Genomic DNA, 17,728 nt, shown 5'->3' on the forward strand with positions numbered 1-17,728 from the left:
CCTCCAGCAAGGTGAGTCACCCCCTGGGGGCACAAGAGGCTGAAGGCCTCTGTTGCACTAATCTCTTCTGGAAGCTCCCGCCTGTGGCATTGTTTAGAACTCTCCATTCTCCCAGGCACTTTAACCCAGTGGAGGTGGATTGCAGATCTGTCGTGTTCCAGCCACCGGCTGAGTTGTATGAGGATGGTTCAGCTCCTGCCCTCGAGGCAGCCGTCCCCGGCTGACGTGTCACAGGTGTGTCTGGGATGAACTCAGGTCAGGAACCCTGTCTGCCTCTGGATTCTACAGTTCTAATAACATGGACTCTTTGCTTTATGTAAACTCCCTGCAACCAGGTGAGAGGGGTGACGGTGGTGGTATGACAATCTGGTGAAGACGACGACTCTCCCTCTCCGAGGGGTGGCAGGGGTTCTCCTAGAGCTTGGGCCCGACGTCTCCTGCCTGCCCTCAGCCAGGTGCTCATTTACCCGAACCTTAGGAAGGAGAAGGCTGACCTCTTAGGAGCACTCTGAGATGCCCGTGGAGTGAGAGGGCTTTATTTTAGTGACAACAGGAGGGAGCCTGACTCAACAGATCCCCTGTCACCTTTAAGGCCCATCACCAAGGGGGAGCAAGCTGAAGAGGGATGTCCGCTGGCCGGGATATCGCACCTTTTTAATTCTCGCTTTGGGAGGAGCTAGGTGGGTGCCCTGGCCACAGCCTCCTCTACCAGTGGGGTGAAATGAACGATGCTGAGGACTCTCACGGGCTCCCCGGCCTCCACATCAGACATGCTCCTGGAGCAGCCTTCTGTCGTGGTGAGCACAGAACTCCCAATCCCAGTGGGCTGGTCCTTAGCAGCTGTGCTTTGTGGTTGGAATGCGTGTCTGAAGGTGCTGTTTCAGAATCTGCAGCAACAATTTTGCTACAAAGCTCACTCTAGGTAATGCTATAAATGCCTCCCTGACTGAACACTGCCTTCTGAAGACAGCATAAATTCAACAAATGCTACCTGTTAGCCACAGAACAGTACTGGGGGTCCGGTCCCTGTGCCCAAATGCACTAGCAAAGCCAAATCCCGTGGAAGTCGTGATTGCAGTTCCTGGGACTGACAGCAGGTGGCAGCATTTCCTTTACAGTTTAACAAGGCTGACAATGGTTGGGGGACACAGCCTTACATTCACGTCTGTGTATTATGTGCTTATGTGACATGCCAATCATGTCCTACGATGTCCAGCCCAGGAGGTCAGTGCACCATAGAAGCTGTGGACCTAAATTTTCATATGGGAGTGTTTTTAGCCTTTTTCTGAGCAGATGAGGCAGGATCTGTGACTGCATTAAACATCCTGGTTCTTGCAAAAAAGGGAAACCCCTGGTCACTTTCCTGCAGGAGGGGCCCTGCAGCCAGAAGGTGTCTCCAGGGACTGAACCCATGGCCTCAGGCCCCAGCGGGCATGGGGAGAGGGCAGGGATGAAGAAGGGTGAAGCACAGGCTCATGGCACATGTCTGCGATCCCAGAGGCTCAGGAGGCTGAGGCAGGAAGACGGCAAACTTCAGCAGGTGGCCGCCTGGACTACTTGGCCAGACCCTGTCTCAAAAATGAAAAAAAGCCGGACACGGTGGCACACGCCTGTAATCCCAGCAGCATGGGAGGCTGAGACAGAAGAATCGCGAGTTCTAAGCCAGCCTCAGAAAAAGCGAGGCGCTAAGCAACTCAGTGAGACCCTGTCTCTTAGTTAAATACGAAATAGGGCTGGGGGTGTGGCTCAGTGGTCGAGAGTCCCTGAGTTCAATCCCCAGTACCCCCTCCAAAGTGAAAATAAGAAGGTGCTCCGTGGCAAAGCACCCTGGTTCAATCCCCAGTACCACACACACACGAAGAAGGAACAAAGTGGCCCTTCCTAGCACTGAGCTTTAGGAAGGAGGGCAGCCTGACCGGGCCCTCCCCCTGCCAGGCCCTGAGGTTTCTGGCATCTCCCAGAGCAGAGAGAAGCAAGGCCTGCAGCCTCTATCCCACCCAGAGGGAAAAAGCTGGCTGCCCACTTTATTTCTATATGAGTTTCAAGGTGACAAAAAGTCACTGATTCCTGGAGACAGTGTCCTTCCTAGGTTCAAGCGGCCGGTCACTACAGGCAGGGCTTTCAGTCTGACATCTACCCTTCCACTCCCAGCACTAGGAGGGGTGCCTCAGGGGGCTCCACCTCTAAGCTCACTTCAGGAAACCCAACACCCTCAACCTGGCCCTCGCTACTTTTGTTCCAGCCGACAGTAAGCGCTCCCCAGCCTCTGGTTAGTGATTCTGTCCTTACTTTGTGAAAAGAAAACAGTCAGTATGGTGTGCTGACCTCCTGGGCCAAGCCCAGGTCCTCAGAGCACACACTGCACGGCCACAGCCAGCCTGCTGTGTGGCGGCAGGGACACCGAGTCCCAGGGGAAGGCCACAGGGAGGAGCTGGCCCTCTGTGGAGAGTTGCTGTAGGTGTTTCGTTACAGCGTTGGCTGGAACCCCACGAAACCACAGAACCGTAGCGCTAGCGCCCGAAAGGCCAGCAGGAGACCCTGTGTTTTGAAAACTCTACTCCTTGGGGTTCAGTGGAGGGAGGGAGGTGCTCTCAGAGCAGCAGGGCCCCCTGCCCTCCTCCCACCTGACCGCTGCAGCCATATTTTATACTTTTTTGATGGGCTTCTGCTTATCAGCCTTGGGGGGCCATAGACACTTGGAAAGCATTCACCTCGCCCCGTTCCATAGTAGAGGAGAGGATGTAGGCGCCACGAAGTTCGCCCCAATTCACGCGGTATTCAGTGTGTGTGCCAAAATGCTGGCCCCCGAGAAAGTGGGGGAGGGAAGCAGAGGTGGCCCGAGTGGGTCTGGGAGCTGAACTGTCCTCGGCTCACTGGCTCTGTTCTGGGGTCGGCCTCCAGGTTGGACGACAGGACATGCAGATGCATTCCTGGCACTGAAGGTCCTTGGGCGGTGGGACAGGCCCAGGAGGAGTCTTTCACAGCTGCCACTGGGCAAGGCGGGCTGGAGGGTGTGCAGGCTGGGTCTGCTGCCCCGCGGACTGTCTGCCAGGGCCTTGGTGTGCGCGGCTCGGCTCTTCACCGCAAGGCAGCGGGCCTCTGCGCGGTGTGCCTCAGTGATCCACCACGCGGCCTGCTCTGTGGAGGACCCTGAGGCCACACAGCCCCTCTGGGCACCTCATCCCGAACCCACCCGTCAGGCCTGGGTTCCCTGAAGCTTGACCCTGGTGCGGTGACAGTATGGGGCCCACTCTTGGCTGGCATCCTTAGGTTTGAAGAGTGGTGCTCCTGTCCTCGGTGGACTATGCAGGGGCTCAGTGGGCACTGAGACTCCAAGGTAAAGGATCCAAGGAGCAGAAAGAAGAGAGATTCGGGGTGGGGGTGTGGCCAGGTTGAGCCCATACACGGCATGCGCAAGGCCTTGGGTTGTCCCCAGCACCATAAAACCCCAAAATACTAATAATAAACAAACAACCAGGAAAAAAATTTAAAAAGAGAGATTCATCCTTGAATGTGAAACGGAGAAATTCCCTGCCCAGACTTCGGAGGCCTGCAAGTATGACGGCTGTGCCTCTTCCTCCGCCCAGGGACACTTACCTCCTCACCATTCTGGCCCAGCTCTAGCCTGGGGGGGAGCAGGGGGAGGGAGCAGGGTGGTTTCCTTCTTGTTGGCTTAGTGGCTGGTGTCTAGAGGGAGGGCGACAGACGGACGGACACAGGGAGAGAGAAAGAGACAGCCCATCAGGCAACAGGGAGGAAGAGGGAGGAGTGGGCGCCACAGGAGAGCTGAGGGCGTCTGGAGAAGGCGGGATGCAGGAGGCTGTGTGGGTGGGCTGCCCGGCGCTGGGAGCGGGCGCCGTGTGGCCGCTCTGGGACTCAGCATCTCCGTCCCTGCAGAACCCCTCCTTCCCCGACTCACTGACTGGACCAGCACCTCAAAATGACAGCCACATCCAGCCTCTTTAGCTTTTTAGGCAGTGCCAGCACCTGAGATCCATGTCATCCCCTTTGTCCCTTAGGACGCTCCTAGGAGGTCGAGGAATTATGGGCCCAATTTTTCAGTTGAGAAAACCAAATATCAAAACAGCGCACCTGAGAAGGTCAGCAGGCTGCCAGGGGCCTCCCACCCTGCTCCTCTCCGCTCACCCCTGGTCCCTGAGGCTGAGAAACCGAGCCCAGCTCTCCCCAAAGCCACAGCGTCTCCACACTTCCCCTTGAGCAGGACTCCCTCTGTCCCCGATGCCCGGCTTCCTCCAGGAAGTGCTTCCTCTCGTCCTGCTCAACTCAGGGCCTGCTCCTGATCTCTGGGGGAGGGCAGCCCTCGGAGCCTGGCCTGGCAGCGGTGCAGGAGCTCAGTCTGGGCCAGTGGAAGAGCCAGAGGAGCCCACTCTGTGGGCCTGTTCACAACACCTCCCGGTCCCAGCTGACCACCTCAGCGTGGAGTGCAGGACTGCTCAGGCTCTGCCCCCAGGGCACATTCCCCGCATCCCAGGGACCCCTCTGCCTTCTTTCCCTAATTTGGCAATAGCCAGCCTCTCCCTCCTCTTCTCAGCCCGAGCAGACTCCCCTTCCCTCCCAGAACAGGAAGCCCGGAGGCTCACCTCTGTGGCTGCAGCCGCCTGCTCCCGAAACCGCCCGGCCAGCTGGGCCACCGACGGGGATGCTGAACTGTCCACATTGGCATTTGTCTCTGCCGGCCTTTCCTGGCAAGCCAAAGAGAAGCAAAAGTTGATCAGCAAGTGGGCACTTGGCTCTTCAGAGTATCAGTACCAGTGCCACGAGGGGCACTTGTTTTGTGGCCACAAGCAGGAATGGGTGACAGGGTAGTAATGGTGTTCTGCCGTCAGCGCCTGTATTCAGGAATTTTTACAAAGCATGCAGTCAACCAGGATTAGCAAATATCTACAATACACTCTGCCCTGGATATGCCTCTGGGGACCTGGGGGCAAATAAATTGGACCTGTCCTGGAGGGGGACCCAGGGATGCGGGGGTAGCACAGGCCAGGGTTTCTCATTCGGCAAGGACCCAGAAAAGGACTGTATGCATAGTGGTTTCCATCCGTCACCCAGCAACTTTGACAAGTGGGGGCTGCACCGTGCATTTAGAGAGATGGGCCTTTGTTGGTAGGAAAGGGGTGAGCAGACGCCCCTGCTGAATTTAACACACGGGCCTTGGCTTTCCTACTTAATTGACTGCCTTGGGCAAAGAGTTGTTCCACAGATACCCGCTGCATTAGGAAGGTGCCTCAGGAGGCGGTGGCCTGCAGGGTGAGAACCAGGCCGCTGAGACTCCACCACAGACTCGACCCTCCTGCCTGGCTGGACCTCTCCCTGCCTCCACGGGGCAGCAGGTGCCCCTCGCAGGGCTGCTCTGTGGGTCAGCTGATAGGCACGAGGCCTGGAGCCCTCCGAGTGCTTCAGGGTTCTTGTCATCCTGCCTCCAGCTCGGGTCACTGCTCACTGTCAAGTCTCAGGCCAAGACGTGACATGACATGTCACCGAGCTGTGTCCCCAAGGCAGGGCTAGCAGCAGCCCTAGGAATGCCCCTTGCTCCCACCTCGTTACACGGGGCCTATGACACCTGGTTTTAATGACATTTTCAGGTCCGATCCCAGGCAGCAGGCTTCACCCTCTTTGTCACAATGGGGACATTGTTTAGACTGCAAACTCCCTCTGCCACCTCCCTCCTGCACATCTAGCTGGAAACTGGGAGGACTGGCAGCAGTTTGAGAAAGTCCATCTCTGCCTGCCCACAGGCCTCGTGGCCCTAAAGACAGGACCCCAGCAGCAGGCGCCCCCCACACACACCGGGCACACACCCATTTCCTGGAGCCTCCTTTTTGTGTGACAAGTGTCTCAAAGCTTCCTGGCTTCTCCCACCCCACCAGCCCCCACCAACTCCCAATAGTGGAGTCAAGGGGCTGGGCTGGGGCTCAGCAGCAGGGTGCTTGCCTTCTTGTGTGAGGCCCTGGGTTCGATCCTCAGCACCACATAAAAATAAATAAACAAAATAAAGGTATTGTGTCCATCTACAACTAAAAACTAAAAAAAAAAAAAAATGGAGTTAAGTAAATGAGATGAATTTGGAGAAGATTCCTTCAGAGGCGGGAGGGTCTCCAGGGTCAGAGAACTTCTGACCTTGAGGGGCTGTGCTGGGTAGTGACCTCGTCCTGTTGCCAGCCCTGATTCCCGTTCACCTGCATTCCAACCCAACACCCACACTGGCTTCACTTAGAGGTTGAAAGATTCACTTCACTGCTACTGAAGACGCCAGACTGCCTCTAGTGCTGGACAGACGTCCAGCGCCCCACCCCGGGAGCGCCCCACGGGGCAGGGCTCACAGGACTCACACCTGTTGGGCCTTCTCATCTGCCAGGTCAGAGACCAAAACCTGTCCTCCTGGAACATGGGACAGCCTCTGGGGCGGGCGTGGTGAACCAAGCCACTCTTGGCCCACTGGCTTGTCCATCTGTCCAGCTTCCTGCCCACACAACCTATCGGCCTCCATTCACTGCTATTTCTTGCGCGGGTCCTGCTGACAGCGCACTCTCCCTCGGCCTCCCGGGCGCCGGCGCTGGTGGCCCAGCACACATTCCAGTTAAAAATAGAGCAGGGCAGGAATCAAAACCTCCTCCCGAACTTCCCTGTCTGGAAATCGGGCTTGGCAGGGGCTCAGCAGCAGCACCGTAAGGCTCTGGTGCGTTTAGAGCTGAAGAGCTGGGTCGCAGGGAAGCCTAGCCCCTCTATGTGTCTTCCTGGGGCCCAGGGAGTGGGTCTCAGACTGCAGGACGCCAGAGCTCTTGGGTCCGGCAAGCCCAGACACCTGCCATCATGCTGTGCCAGACTGATCGCTGCCTGATGCCCACTGGGCACATGAGAGCCCAGAGAGAACAAGTAACTTAGCCAGAGTCACACAGGAGAAGCAGAGGGGAATAAACACCTGATAAGACAGCCATGGACGTCCGCTAAGAGGTGGAGCTGGGGGAAGTGCCCTGGAAGCTGAAAAGGTGCTATGTGAGCTCCAAATAGTCATCAGCCTTCGGGTGCCAGGTGCAGGGGAGGAAGCATGGTCTTGGGGATGGACGGGGCTGGTGGCTCAGTCTGCCTGAGGCTCTGCCTGCATTTCTGCAGCAGACCAGTGACCTCGCCCGTCCGGCTCTGCCCCTGGCCAGCTCCCTCTCAGCTCTGAGCTGCCGGGGAAAGCCACACTCTCACCTGAACTGTGGTCTTAGGTCTGGGAAGGACTCAGTGTTCCCGTTTACTCCCGGGCTTTCCTGAGAGCCCTCGGGCTCCCCGGCATTGCATTTCCTTTCCTGGCCCACAAGGAACCGGGCCAGGGCCTGAGGTGGGAGGTGCTTACCAAGGCTGGTCCTTCCCCTCCTGCCTCCCACCTGGTCTGCCAGTGCCGGGGCCTGGGCACCGGCTCCAGAGGCCAAGGACACCCTCAGCTCACCCCTGGCAACACAGCATCTTGGACACTGCTCCCTGTCCTGCCTTCGTCCTCCCTGGCCTCCGCAGACTGTGGCCTTCCCTCCATCCCCCGGGACCTGATGTGCCTGCTAAGCCCTCCTGTCACCATGCCCACCCGCCAGCTTAGACAGACGGCTGCGGGTGCTGTCCGGCTGTGCCGAGGCCAGAAGAAGGTCACCTCTGGTGTTTTCTTTCCATTCCTTTGGCACGTTCTTCTGAAGGAACCGAGGAGCGCTGTGGCTGGACTGCGTGGACCTCTCCCACGGTTGCCACGTGGAGGAAACAAGGTTTGGAAGCTGCTGACCGTCCACACAGGGCGGCCTTTGTGGAGCCAGAGTGGGCTCTCCCTCCTCCTGGCGCTGCTGCTCCTCCCCCTCCTCCTCCAGGGTCCAAGTGCCCCACAGCCTTGGGCCTCCGCTTAGGGATACCAGAGGCTCTGCCTGGCCGAGGAGCCCTTGCTCTTGGCCAGAAGGAAGGTTCTCTTGCTCAGGAGAACAGACCAGAGGGCCAGGGCCTCGAGGGCAGATGGCGGCTCGCCCCCTCCATCCTGCAGGACGGCAGAGCCGAAGACAGCCTGCGGGGGCCACCCCTCTGAGACGCCAGCCATCACCTAAGAGGCACCCCGTTGTCACTGAGGCTCAGGTGGTCTCTCATCGGCATGCTGCTGATCCTTTAACTCTTCCCTTTCCTCTACTCCCCAGCCATCCAGGGCTGAGCACTGCCATTGCAGGATGACGGGAAGGCCCCTGGACTGGACCTCGTGGGCCCCTCGCCCTACCTGCTGACCCAGAGCACCTGTGGCTACAGTGGGCGTGTCCCCGTGAGGCTGACCACTTCTAGCAGGGAGGCTGGCAGAGGGGCCGAGCACCTTGCTCTTCAGGTTAGTAAGCACTGGCACAGGGACGCCTGGGCCTGGCTCCGGGACCCAGCTCCCTCCTCGCCAGGCACGCGGCACCCAGCCCCGGCTTCCCTCCAGGACTGATCCTAACCGCCTCTCTTACTGTTCTAGCCTCCGGGGCTGACGCTGAGCGAGACAGCAGTCCTTCCCTCCCGCAGTCGACCTCCAGTGGTCAGCCAGGCCCGTGCCAACGCCCTGAGGACGTCAAATGGGCACCTCTGCTCGAGGCGCAGGAAGACGCACTGAGGAGGGGGATCCGGTTGGATCCCAGTCAGGGACAAGACGGGAGGAAAATTATTCTGAACAGAAACACAGATGGGGCTGGGGTTGTGGCTCAGTGGTAGAGTGCTCGCCTAGCACATGTGAGGCCCTGGGTTCGAACCTTAGCGCCACATAAAAAAAAGATGAAATAAAGACATTGTGGCCACTGACGACTAAACAATAAATATTAAAAAAAAAAACAGAAAAAAAACCCTCAGATGGGAACCCAGGTTGAGTGACAGGGACACAGAAGTGGGGCAGGCCAGTCTCCTCGGTACCTGCACACACCTGAGGGGACTGGAGAGAGGAAGGGCCAGGCAGTCTGGGGCAGCAGCAGGGCAAGCGTCGGTGCCTCCTGTTGAGTGATGGGGTGCCACTCAGAGGGACTCAAGGAGGGACTGACCTTCCACTGACAGGCCCCTGTGGAGGATGGACGGCTAGAAGCAGACCAGGAAGCAGGCCCTGGCAAGGTGCAGCTGAGAGGAGGCAGGTCCTGGAAAGGTTCAGCGGAGAGGTGGCAGTGAGTGGACCACACCTGTCACAGAGTGGGGTGGGGAGGAGGGCTCGGGGGTGGGACCTGGGACCCCTGGCACAGGGGTGGGAGGGAGTAAGGGACAGAGGGGATGGATGGGTCCTGATGTCTGGCTGGGTAGCGGGTCCCTGGGGACTTCTGGGCTGGGGAGCCTGGCTGTCAGGGAGTGCCACAGAGGCAGTGACGATGAGTCCTCAGAGGCGGTCCTCACACCCAGCGCTCGGTCTCCTCGGTACCTGCTCACACCTCAAGTGCCCACTCAGGACACGGGGAGTCCCGGGGACAGCCGTCCCTGAGGCTGCCCGGCAGAAGGCCGGGGTGGGGGAGGGTTGGCTCCAGAAGGACACTCCAGAGCAGATACTGCACCGAGGGGCATTTCAGTCTGTTCCAGGGAGCCTGGAACCTGCCAGCAAATGAAGCCCCGTGGCTCAGGGCGACGGAGGCTGCGATGGATCCAGGCTTCCAGCACAGGCCTTAAAGCAGGGGACCACCCCGGGTTGTGTGGGTGGCCCTCGTGATCACAGGGTCCAGGAGACCCTGCTCTAGATGTGCAGCTCCCTGTTGCTGTGGGGGCTCAGAACGAGCGCTGCCTGCCACCCACAGACCCTTTCGCTGTGGGCCTTTCTAAGGGGAGGACCAAGAATCAGGAGCGAGCCTGTGGCCCACCTTCGGAGGGGCGGGAAGAGCTGCAGACCTGCAGCTGACTGAGTCAGCCATTCAGAGGGTGTTAGAGTCCCGCCACCTGCCAGGCCAGGGCCAGTCTAGGGACTTGAGAGCAGGGCAGGTGTGGCTCCCACCTGCAGGTGCCCTGGTCTGATGGGCCTAGAGGGGAATGGAGAACAAGGAGTCAGCAGAGGCGGAAGGCTGGGCCCAGCGGTGACCCTGAGCACACGGCTCTGTCTGGGAATGAGTCGATATCTTAAGGATGGCTTTGGGTGGAGGTTGGTGCTGACACTCTGTTGACCTCAGGGGTCTGAGAAACTGAAGAGGATGGTAGCCTAGCCTGGCACGGGGTCAGAGGAGCTAGAGATCATTAATAGGACTCAAAGGGTCAGTGCCATGGAGACGTTGCTATAGGTTGGGTCTGCGGAATCCCTTAAGGCCTGTGTGGTCCCCTGCTTGGTCCCCAGCCTGCAGACTTTAAGAGGGGGGCCTAGGGGAGGTACTTAGGTCACAGGGAGGTGTGCCCTTGAAGGGACTGTGGGGCCCAGTGTTGTCCTCCTCTTTTGTCCTGGGCCACAAGGTGAGCCATCTGGCCACGGACTTCCTCCACAGACCCAGAAGCAATGACACCAATCGTGAACTGTAACCCCCAAACCGCGAGCTCAAATACACCCTTCTCATCATGATCATCTCAAGTGTTCGCACGGTAATGGAAGCTGACGAGCACGGGCCGCGAGGGCCATTTAGGAGGAAAGACTGACCAGAATGGGCGACTGAATGGGTAGGAATAGGGCAGAGTCAAGATGCCACCTGCATTTCCAGCTCGGGCTTCTGCAGGATGCACAGAAAAGGAGCCCAGGCAAGTACAGGGCTGGAAGGAGAGAGGTAGCAAGTCACAGGAGGTGAGGTCAGAGCAGGCGGTGGACGCAGCAGAGGGCGAGCTCGGAGCAGGCGGTGGACGCAGCAGAGGGCCAGGCAGACCCAAAAGCACCTGCTGGGTATCTTTGGAGTCAGAGGGGCCCATGGTTGAACCTTGGCCATGCTACAAGGTGGGAGAGCCTGAAGACTGGCGGGTGTGAAGGCCACAGAGGAGGTGGCGGGGTGGCTGAGGAGAGGCCGCAGGCTCCAGGCATCCTGGGCCACATCTCTGAAATTCCTCCTCTCGCCAAAGAGCACAGAGGCGGAAGCAGGACAGCTTCAGCCTGTGGCCAGTGGCTCTTGGACTGTGGGGTTCTTGTTGCTGAGGGCAAAGGGGAAGAGTGGGGAGGGGTGCCCCAGTACAGAGGTACATGTGATCGGGACGGGTCCCCTCAACTGCACCTGCAGTGAACGTGCAATTCCTCTGTCTCCACAGTGTGTCCAGAAACCCCTACCTGGGCCACTCTCACGCTGGTCAGTTCAGTAGCACACCTGGTGAGACAGGGCCACCTGTGGGCCCTGCTCAAACACCCTTGGCTGGGGGTCACTCCTGCTGCCTGAGCAGGAGTCCGGGGACAGTGAGTCCTTCAGGCCACAGGAGGCCTGCCTTCTGAGATTACAACAAGCCTCCAGGCCGGGCCTGCCTCCCAGTCCGCTGTGGCCTCTCCTGGTTCAGCAGCTCTGGAGCTGGACTCTCAGTGGGGAGGCCCTCAGGACAGGGGGCCCTCAGGTGCCTGCCCTGGAGAGGCTCGCATGATGCCCTGCAGGGGGACGAGAGCAGCCCAGGGTGGAATGTTGGCCATGTTACAGGTGGAAGAGGCTGAACACTGGCAGGGCGTGAAGGCCACAGGGCAGGTGGACAGGGGCGGGCGAGGAGACGTTAGTGTCATCATGTGACCTGAGGGTGGAGGTCACATGATTCCAGGAGCTAAGGTCCTGAGCACCCGCCATGTGCCTGCCCCCTGTGGGTGGTCTCACCTGATTCACACAACTGCAAGGGGGAGTCACTGAGGCACCCCACTCAACTGAGGAAGCTGAGGCAAGAGAAGGTGGGTGGTTTCTCCAAAGCCACAGAATGAGTGGTGGCAGGAGAGGTCGCTCAGGCCTCGGGGGTCTGGGCCATGAATGAGGACTTTCAGGAGCAGCGTAAGGAGGAGCCAGGCAAGGGCCACGGGGCATCTGGCTCTGCGGCTGCGTATGTGCTGACCCGGAGACGACAGGTCAGGCAGGGAAAGATGCCCAGGGCACAGCTGAGGCCTGCTTCATGTCGCTGAGGCAATGTGAGCAGGAAGTGAGTAAAAAAAGGAACGTTTTCCACTTGGTCAGTATGTACTGCACATGGCCTAGAATATGGCCATGTGATCAAACTGACCGTCCCTTGAAAATCCCAGAAGCCCTAACCTCATAGGTCAAGGCTTTTCCACATTATTTTTTCCAGGAATGGGGATTGAACTCAGGGCCTTGTACATTCCGGGCAAGCAGTCTACCACTGAGCTACATCCCCAGCTCTTGCTAAGTTGCCCAGGCTGGCCTTGAACTTGCGATCCTTCTGCCTTGGCTTCCCCAGTAGCTAGGGTTATAGGCGTGCACTCCCACACGGGGCTTTTCCAATGTTTTGAAGTCATAGCGTCATTAGATTATTGGCAGATGGAAAGAAACTTCTTCACAGGCCCCATTTACTTTCTTGATACGTGATTGTACTTGGAATTGCACATGGAAGCTTCTAATTTGGAAGCAGAAGAAAATAACTGGGTTTAAATAACATCAGAAGAATGAAAACCCGAGTTTTTATAAGTTCTCAAGTTCACAAACCTGTTTAGCTACATTCACAGACACTGTATAGCACCACAGAAGGAGCCCCTGGGAGCCTGGCTGCCCAGAGAACACAGCCTGGGGAATGCCCACCTGAGCAGAGCTGCCGATCCTTCCAGCAAACCCTGAGGGGCCCGTGCCCCTGGACACCACCCCACTCAGCAGAACAGCTGCCCCTCTTGGTGTCTCAGCACTCCTCCGACTCAGCCACTCCTTCCTGGACCCCGCGCCTGCACCAGGCCCTTTCCTACCAATCACAGTCCCCCGGGAAGGTCTGCTTCCAACCACTGCCACTTTAACTCCAGTTTATTACTTATTAGAGCAACAAATGCCATGGAGGAAAAGGACTAGATCACAGGAGAAGGGAGCCTGGTCCCAAGATGTGACATTTACACTGAGACAAGTAGGCGTGACCCAGGCCAAGTGAGTGTGTGTGTGTGTGTGTGTGTGTGTGTAGGGGATTGAGGTGGCTGAGAGTACCCCAAGTGGAGTTTGCCTTGGCCAGCTGAGACCAGGTGTTGGGGAACTGAAGACGGAGGCCCTGTGCTGCCGGAACCCAGAGAGCACTTACCATGTCCCCAGTCTGCAAGGTTTCTTCCCACAGAAGCCCTGGGCATTGACCACGTGTGAGCCACATCCCCATCCCCAGTCCGCGCCTGGCCCGCGGCAGGGCATTGCTTCGGAAGTGCTAAATGTGTAGCCAGTTTGAAAAATATTCTGGCAGCTTCTCATGAAGCTAAACATACATCCTCCAAAGGACTTCACAATTGCACTCGTAGGTGTTTACCCAAAGAAGGGAATGCGCTCGTGCACAGGAAGACCCGTGTGCAAATCTTCAGGAAAGCATCATGACTCCCAGCCCAGGTCTAGGAACACTTCTCAGAGTGGACGAGCCGACTGTGTTATGTCACCATTCAAGCCCCCTCAGAGTGAAAGGGCAGAGGCTGGCCCACCCACACAGGCGAACCCCGAAAGCTTTATGGCAAGTGGAAGGAGTCACCACCAAGACTACCTGCATGATTTCATTTACTTCCTGCCCTTAAAAAGTGATCAGAGCAGATCACTGATTGCCAGGGCCTGGGTTGGGTCCAGGTGGGGAATCAACCGCAGGGGCAGGAGGAACTTGGCATGAGGGAAAGGCTCAGCACCTGGAATGTGGCCTGGTGTCCAGGAGTGGTGTGTGTGACTGCACCCGAGTCAACACTCCCTGAGCTGGGCACTAAAGCAGGTTAATCGTACTGTGCGTCCACCTTATCCTGTAAAGATGGCTGAACAATTTGCTGAAGCACTGATACAGTTCAAATACAAAGGCTGACATGTACTTCATCTTGTTTTGTGCTAGCCCCAGGAGCCCAGGGCCCGGGCAGGAGGGCACCCTTTGGCAGCTGCCATGAGCAGGCCTCATCTGGCCATTCCTGTCCAGTCCCTGGCTCCTGCAGCAACACAGCAGAGAGAGAACAGAATGGGGGCTTGACAAGCCCAGTTGTGCATCCTACTCTCCAATCTATGGGCTGTGGGATCTTGGGCAACTGACCTAACTGCTTAGAGTCTCTGAGATGCGGGTAACACCACCCTCTTGGGTCGCAGATGCCAAGAGATGGTGTTTGACTGCTTACTCAAACCCTGCGTGATCTCAGGCAACACACCCAAGCTCACAGAGCCTCCGAGCCTCCGGCCTTGTGAAGCAGGTCTGGAGCAGCACTTCTTCAGCAGGACTGTTAGGGAGCCTAGAGCAGCCTGGGGCCGGTCAAGCACAGGGCCCAGCGCCCAGCTAACTTCCCTGGCTTCAGCCATGGGTGTGGGGGTCTAAGATGCCCACCGGCACACAGTAGGGTCACTCTTCATGGGGATGCTAGGCGGGTGCAAGTTTGGCCCTAAAGAATTGCGGGTGGGGGAGGGGGGCAGCTGGAGACGCAGCTCAGCGGACAGGCTCGCCTAGCATGTGTGAGGTCCTGGTTTCAATCCTGAGCACCACATAAAAATAGATAAATAAATAAAATCAAGGTATTGTATCCATCTACATTTTTTTAAAAAATTGAACAAAACAAAACAATTGCAGGAGATGGGAGAGGTCTGCCACGGCCAAGTTATTTTCACAAGGGACTTGCCCTGGAGGAATGCGCAGAGCAGTGGGTTGGCAGGCGCTTGGCGACAGGAACTCACCACCTTGAGGCTGCGGCAAGCGCAGGACGTCGCGCCTGGGCCAGAGCCTAAGAATGGAAGCCTCTCCTCTGTCTTCTCCTCCCCAGAACCACGGGCAGCCTGTGGGGCTTTCCACTACAAATAGCGAGCTGGGCTCAGTAACTGTTTTGGAAAGGAGCTTCCAGAAGGCAGGAGGGAGGCTCAAATTGTCTAGGGGCCTCCAGGGGCACCTGGAAAAGGTGGGTGGGACACAGCAGAGGGCCATCAGAACCCTTGTAGGATGCAAGGCCAGGAAGAGCTATGGTAATGGGAAGTGAATGGGGGAGCGCAGGGGGACCCGGAGAGTGCTAGGTGGAACTCTCCACCACCTCCCAGCCCTACGGGGCCTTGCTGCTGCCCAGGAGGGCAAAGAGTAACCTTCACTTCCTTTTTATCATAAGTCATGCAAAGAGGGATGAAGATTTGCTTACTTTCCTGTTACGTTTTTTGCAGTGCGCTACACCAGGGCGCAGCTCTGCCGGGAGCTCCCGTTCTGCAGCAGGCGGGATCCACGCAGGGGGCGGAGCCGTAATGAGAGTATGAGTCCTCCAGGGAGGGCTTTCCACTGACCCCGGGTGGGCGATTCTGGTCCGGGTTACCAGGCTCCGAGCAGGGGTTAGTGTACAAGGTGCCCACAGACCAATCCGCACATTGTATTCCTCGGAGGAAACCCAAGAAGGTCCTCCTAGGAGTGAGCACTGAAATAACCAAGCAGCAGGGCTCACAGATCCAAGACACAAAGAACCTGTCCTACACTCCCCTCTGCTCCTTGGGCAGGTATTTGAGCAGATGCCCCACATTTTTTTTTAATCCATAGTGGAGCCGTGCACAGCTCAGGCAGTACTTTTCCCATTGCCTCAGCACACCCTCCTGAGTGGACTCCAGAGAGCCTGGGACGGTGGCTGCTGTGGCTTACCTAGGACAGGAGGCTCCTCTCTTAGTGGCTTCTAGTTGGCCTCATACAGAAAGGACCTTCTGGATCCCCACAGAAAGCAGAAGGCAGAAGTGGTGCTCACGTCCACCCAAGGTTAGCACACTGCTGGCCATAAGGCCAGACTGGCCTTCACTGCCTGTCTGCAGCCAGCCTGACTCTGGGGCACAGGTTGGTGTGTGTGTGTGTGTATGTGCGCGCGTGCTAGCGTGTGCCGAAGCATGTCCTGGATCTGCCTCCCTAGCAGGGACTTGGTAAGGTAATAGCCTCCTTTGCAACATGAGCATGTGTCCACCACAGAAGATCATGATGACTATGAGTGAGATAATGTGCACAGAAATGCCTTAAAACAATATTACACCCCCCCCCCATTTGTTGTTCTCTTTCACACTGATTTTACTTAGTATGGCTGGGCACTGGCTGGGTTGGGTTAGGACCTGCCAATAACCCTAACTTAAGCAGGCCTTCTACAGGTTTATAGTTGTGCAAGTGACATTTAAGATTTGAGATCTCTAGGAATCTTGACTGAGCCTCTTGGTTGGGGTTACAGAGAAATTGAGCCATGGCCCCTGCTCCGTGGAAGCTGACAGAAGCAAAGGGGGACCCAATACAAGCACATGAGGACGAATCTGTGAGGGGGTCCTGGCCAAGCAGCTGCAGGAGCCCCAGTGTGCTGTCAGAGCCCAGGGGGGAGGAGCGGGGAGAGGAGGGAGAGACAGGACGTGCTCTGGGGCAGAGTCTGATTTGTGGCTCCCTCTCTCCTTATGTGACCATGGGCAGGCAACCTCACCTGTGCAGTGGGGACCATACCGCTTAGCCCCACAGACCATATGAGAATCCAACGGGAGGGCACAGGTGGGCTGTTCAGTGTAACACAAGCTCAGCAAACCCTGCTTCTCAACACAAAGCCCAGGAACTTGGAATCCACCCTTCAGGGCACGTGTGGCGGGAATCTTGAGGGAAAACACTCGTCCTGAGTTCTCACCACGCCAAACCAAGATTGCAAAGGGGAGTCCCAGCCAGCCCCAAGGCGATGCAGCCTCCTGCTGGAGAGAGGGCGGGGGTCCAGGGACGAGTGGGCCACCCGGTGAGGCCACTAGAAAGGATCTGCCACTCTGGGAGGTCCCAGAGCAGGGCCATGAGAGGGCAACACATGGAAGAGAGCTGGGAAAATGGAAGGAAGACTTCCATTTAAGGAGCAAATGGGGGTGGGTGGCAGGGAACGGGAGAGACGCTGGAGGCTGGGAGCGGGGGACAGGCATTCCGGACTGTGTCAGTGCAGGAGCTGCCCAGAGGATGGGCCCGGGTCCCCTGACCCGAGGGACTGCTGACCTCCCACACAGGGCTCCAGAGTTTGTGACATTTTGAAGACATACTGAGGTTCTTAGGGAACACAGCACGTGACAACAGAGTGTAGAAGGAGAGTGTTAAGTGAAACACTTCCCAGTCCAAGGGAGACCAGTGGAAGGAAGGGACCAGAGGGAGGAAGCAAGGACGGAAGCAGAGGTAGGGAAACAAATGGACCAGATCAAGTTGTCCTGTTGTGTGCACGGCCAGCGGCCAGCACGCAGCAGCAGATCCACCATCGCGTGCAATTATAATGCGCCAATAAGCATTTTTTAAAAAATAAAAAATGCAATGTTTCCCTTTTTAACCAAGACAGAATTCTAGAAGTTATTTAGCGTCCCCCCCCCCAATGCCTTTCTATTAAAAAATGTAAAACTTTTTTTTGGTGGAAATGAAGCACTTTCTTCACAGTGAAAATGAAATGAAGAGGAAATAGCAGCTCTGGAAGTGCTTACAGCAGATGGAGCACAGGTCGCAGCTGTCAAGTGCAGCATGACACACGGACAATACACCACAGAAGACATGCACCATCCAGAGAACTGCCAACATGAAAAGTTGTCAGGGAAATGCAAGTTCACATAATTTCTCTTTGTACTTATCAGGAGGGAGGAGGGAGGAGGGGGGCAGGGGAATGAGGGAGGGGGCCAAGGGAAGCAGGGAGGAGGAGGGGAGGGGGTCAGAGGAAGGAGGGTGTCGGGGCGGAGTCCTGGGAGCC

The 17,728-nt window shown here is 57.3% G+C and overlaps 1 protein-coding gene across 9 annotated transcripts in view; it reads right to left on the minus strand.

Moving 5' to 3' along the window:
• Rcsd1 (RCSD domain containing 1) overlaps positions 1-17,728 on the minus strand; it is a 52,397-nt gene that overhangs the window by 11,457 nt on the left and 23,212 nt on the right. For 5 of the 9 annotated variants that reach the window (XR_007350072.1, XR_007350071.1, XR_007350073.1 and 2 more), the window contains exons 2-4: positions 9,033-9,164; positions 4,602-4,703; positions 3,598-3,687 (exon numbers count right to left, since the gene is read on the minus strand). Coding sequence is in view for 4 of the 9 variants with exons in the window: in XM_048810085.1 (XP_048666042.1) it covers positions 3,598-3,687; positions 4,602-4,703; positions 9,033-9,164 (324 nt within the window). In the remaining 5 variants the exon portion in view is untranslated. The remainder of the gene's footprint in view (positions 1-3,597; positions 3,688-4,601; positions 4,704-9,032; positions 9,165-17,728) is intronic. The other 4 variants (XM_048810088.1, XR_007350074.1, XM_015491884.2 and 1 more) reach the window with 4 other exon arrangements.

Source organism: Marmota marmota, unplaced genomic scaffold (assembly GCF_001458135.2).
Source record: "Marmota marmota marmota unplaced genomic scaffold, marMar, whole genome shotgun sequence".
In the NCBI taxonomy this organism is placed as follows: Eukaryota; Metazoa; Chordata; class Mammalia; order Rodentia; family Sciuridae; genus Marmota; species Marmota marmota.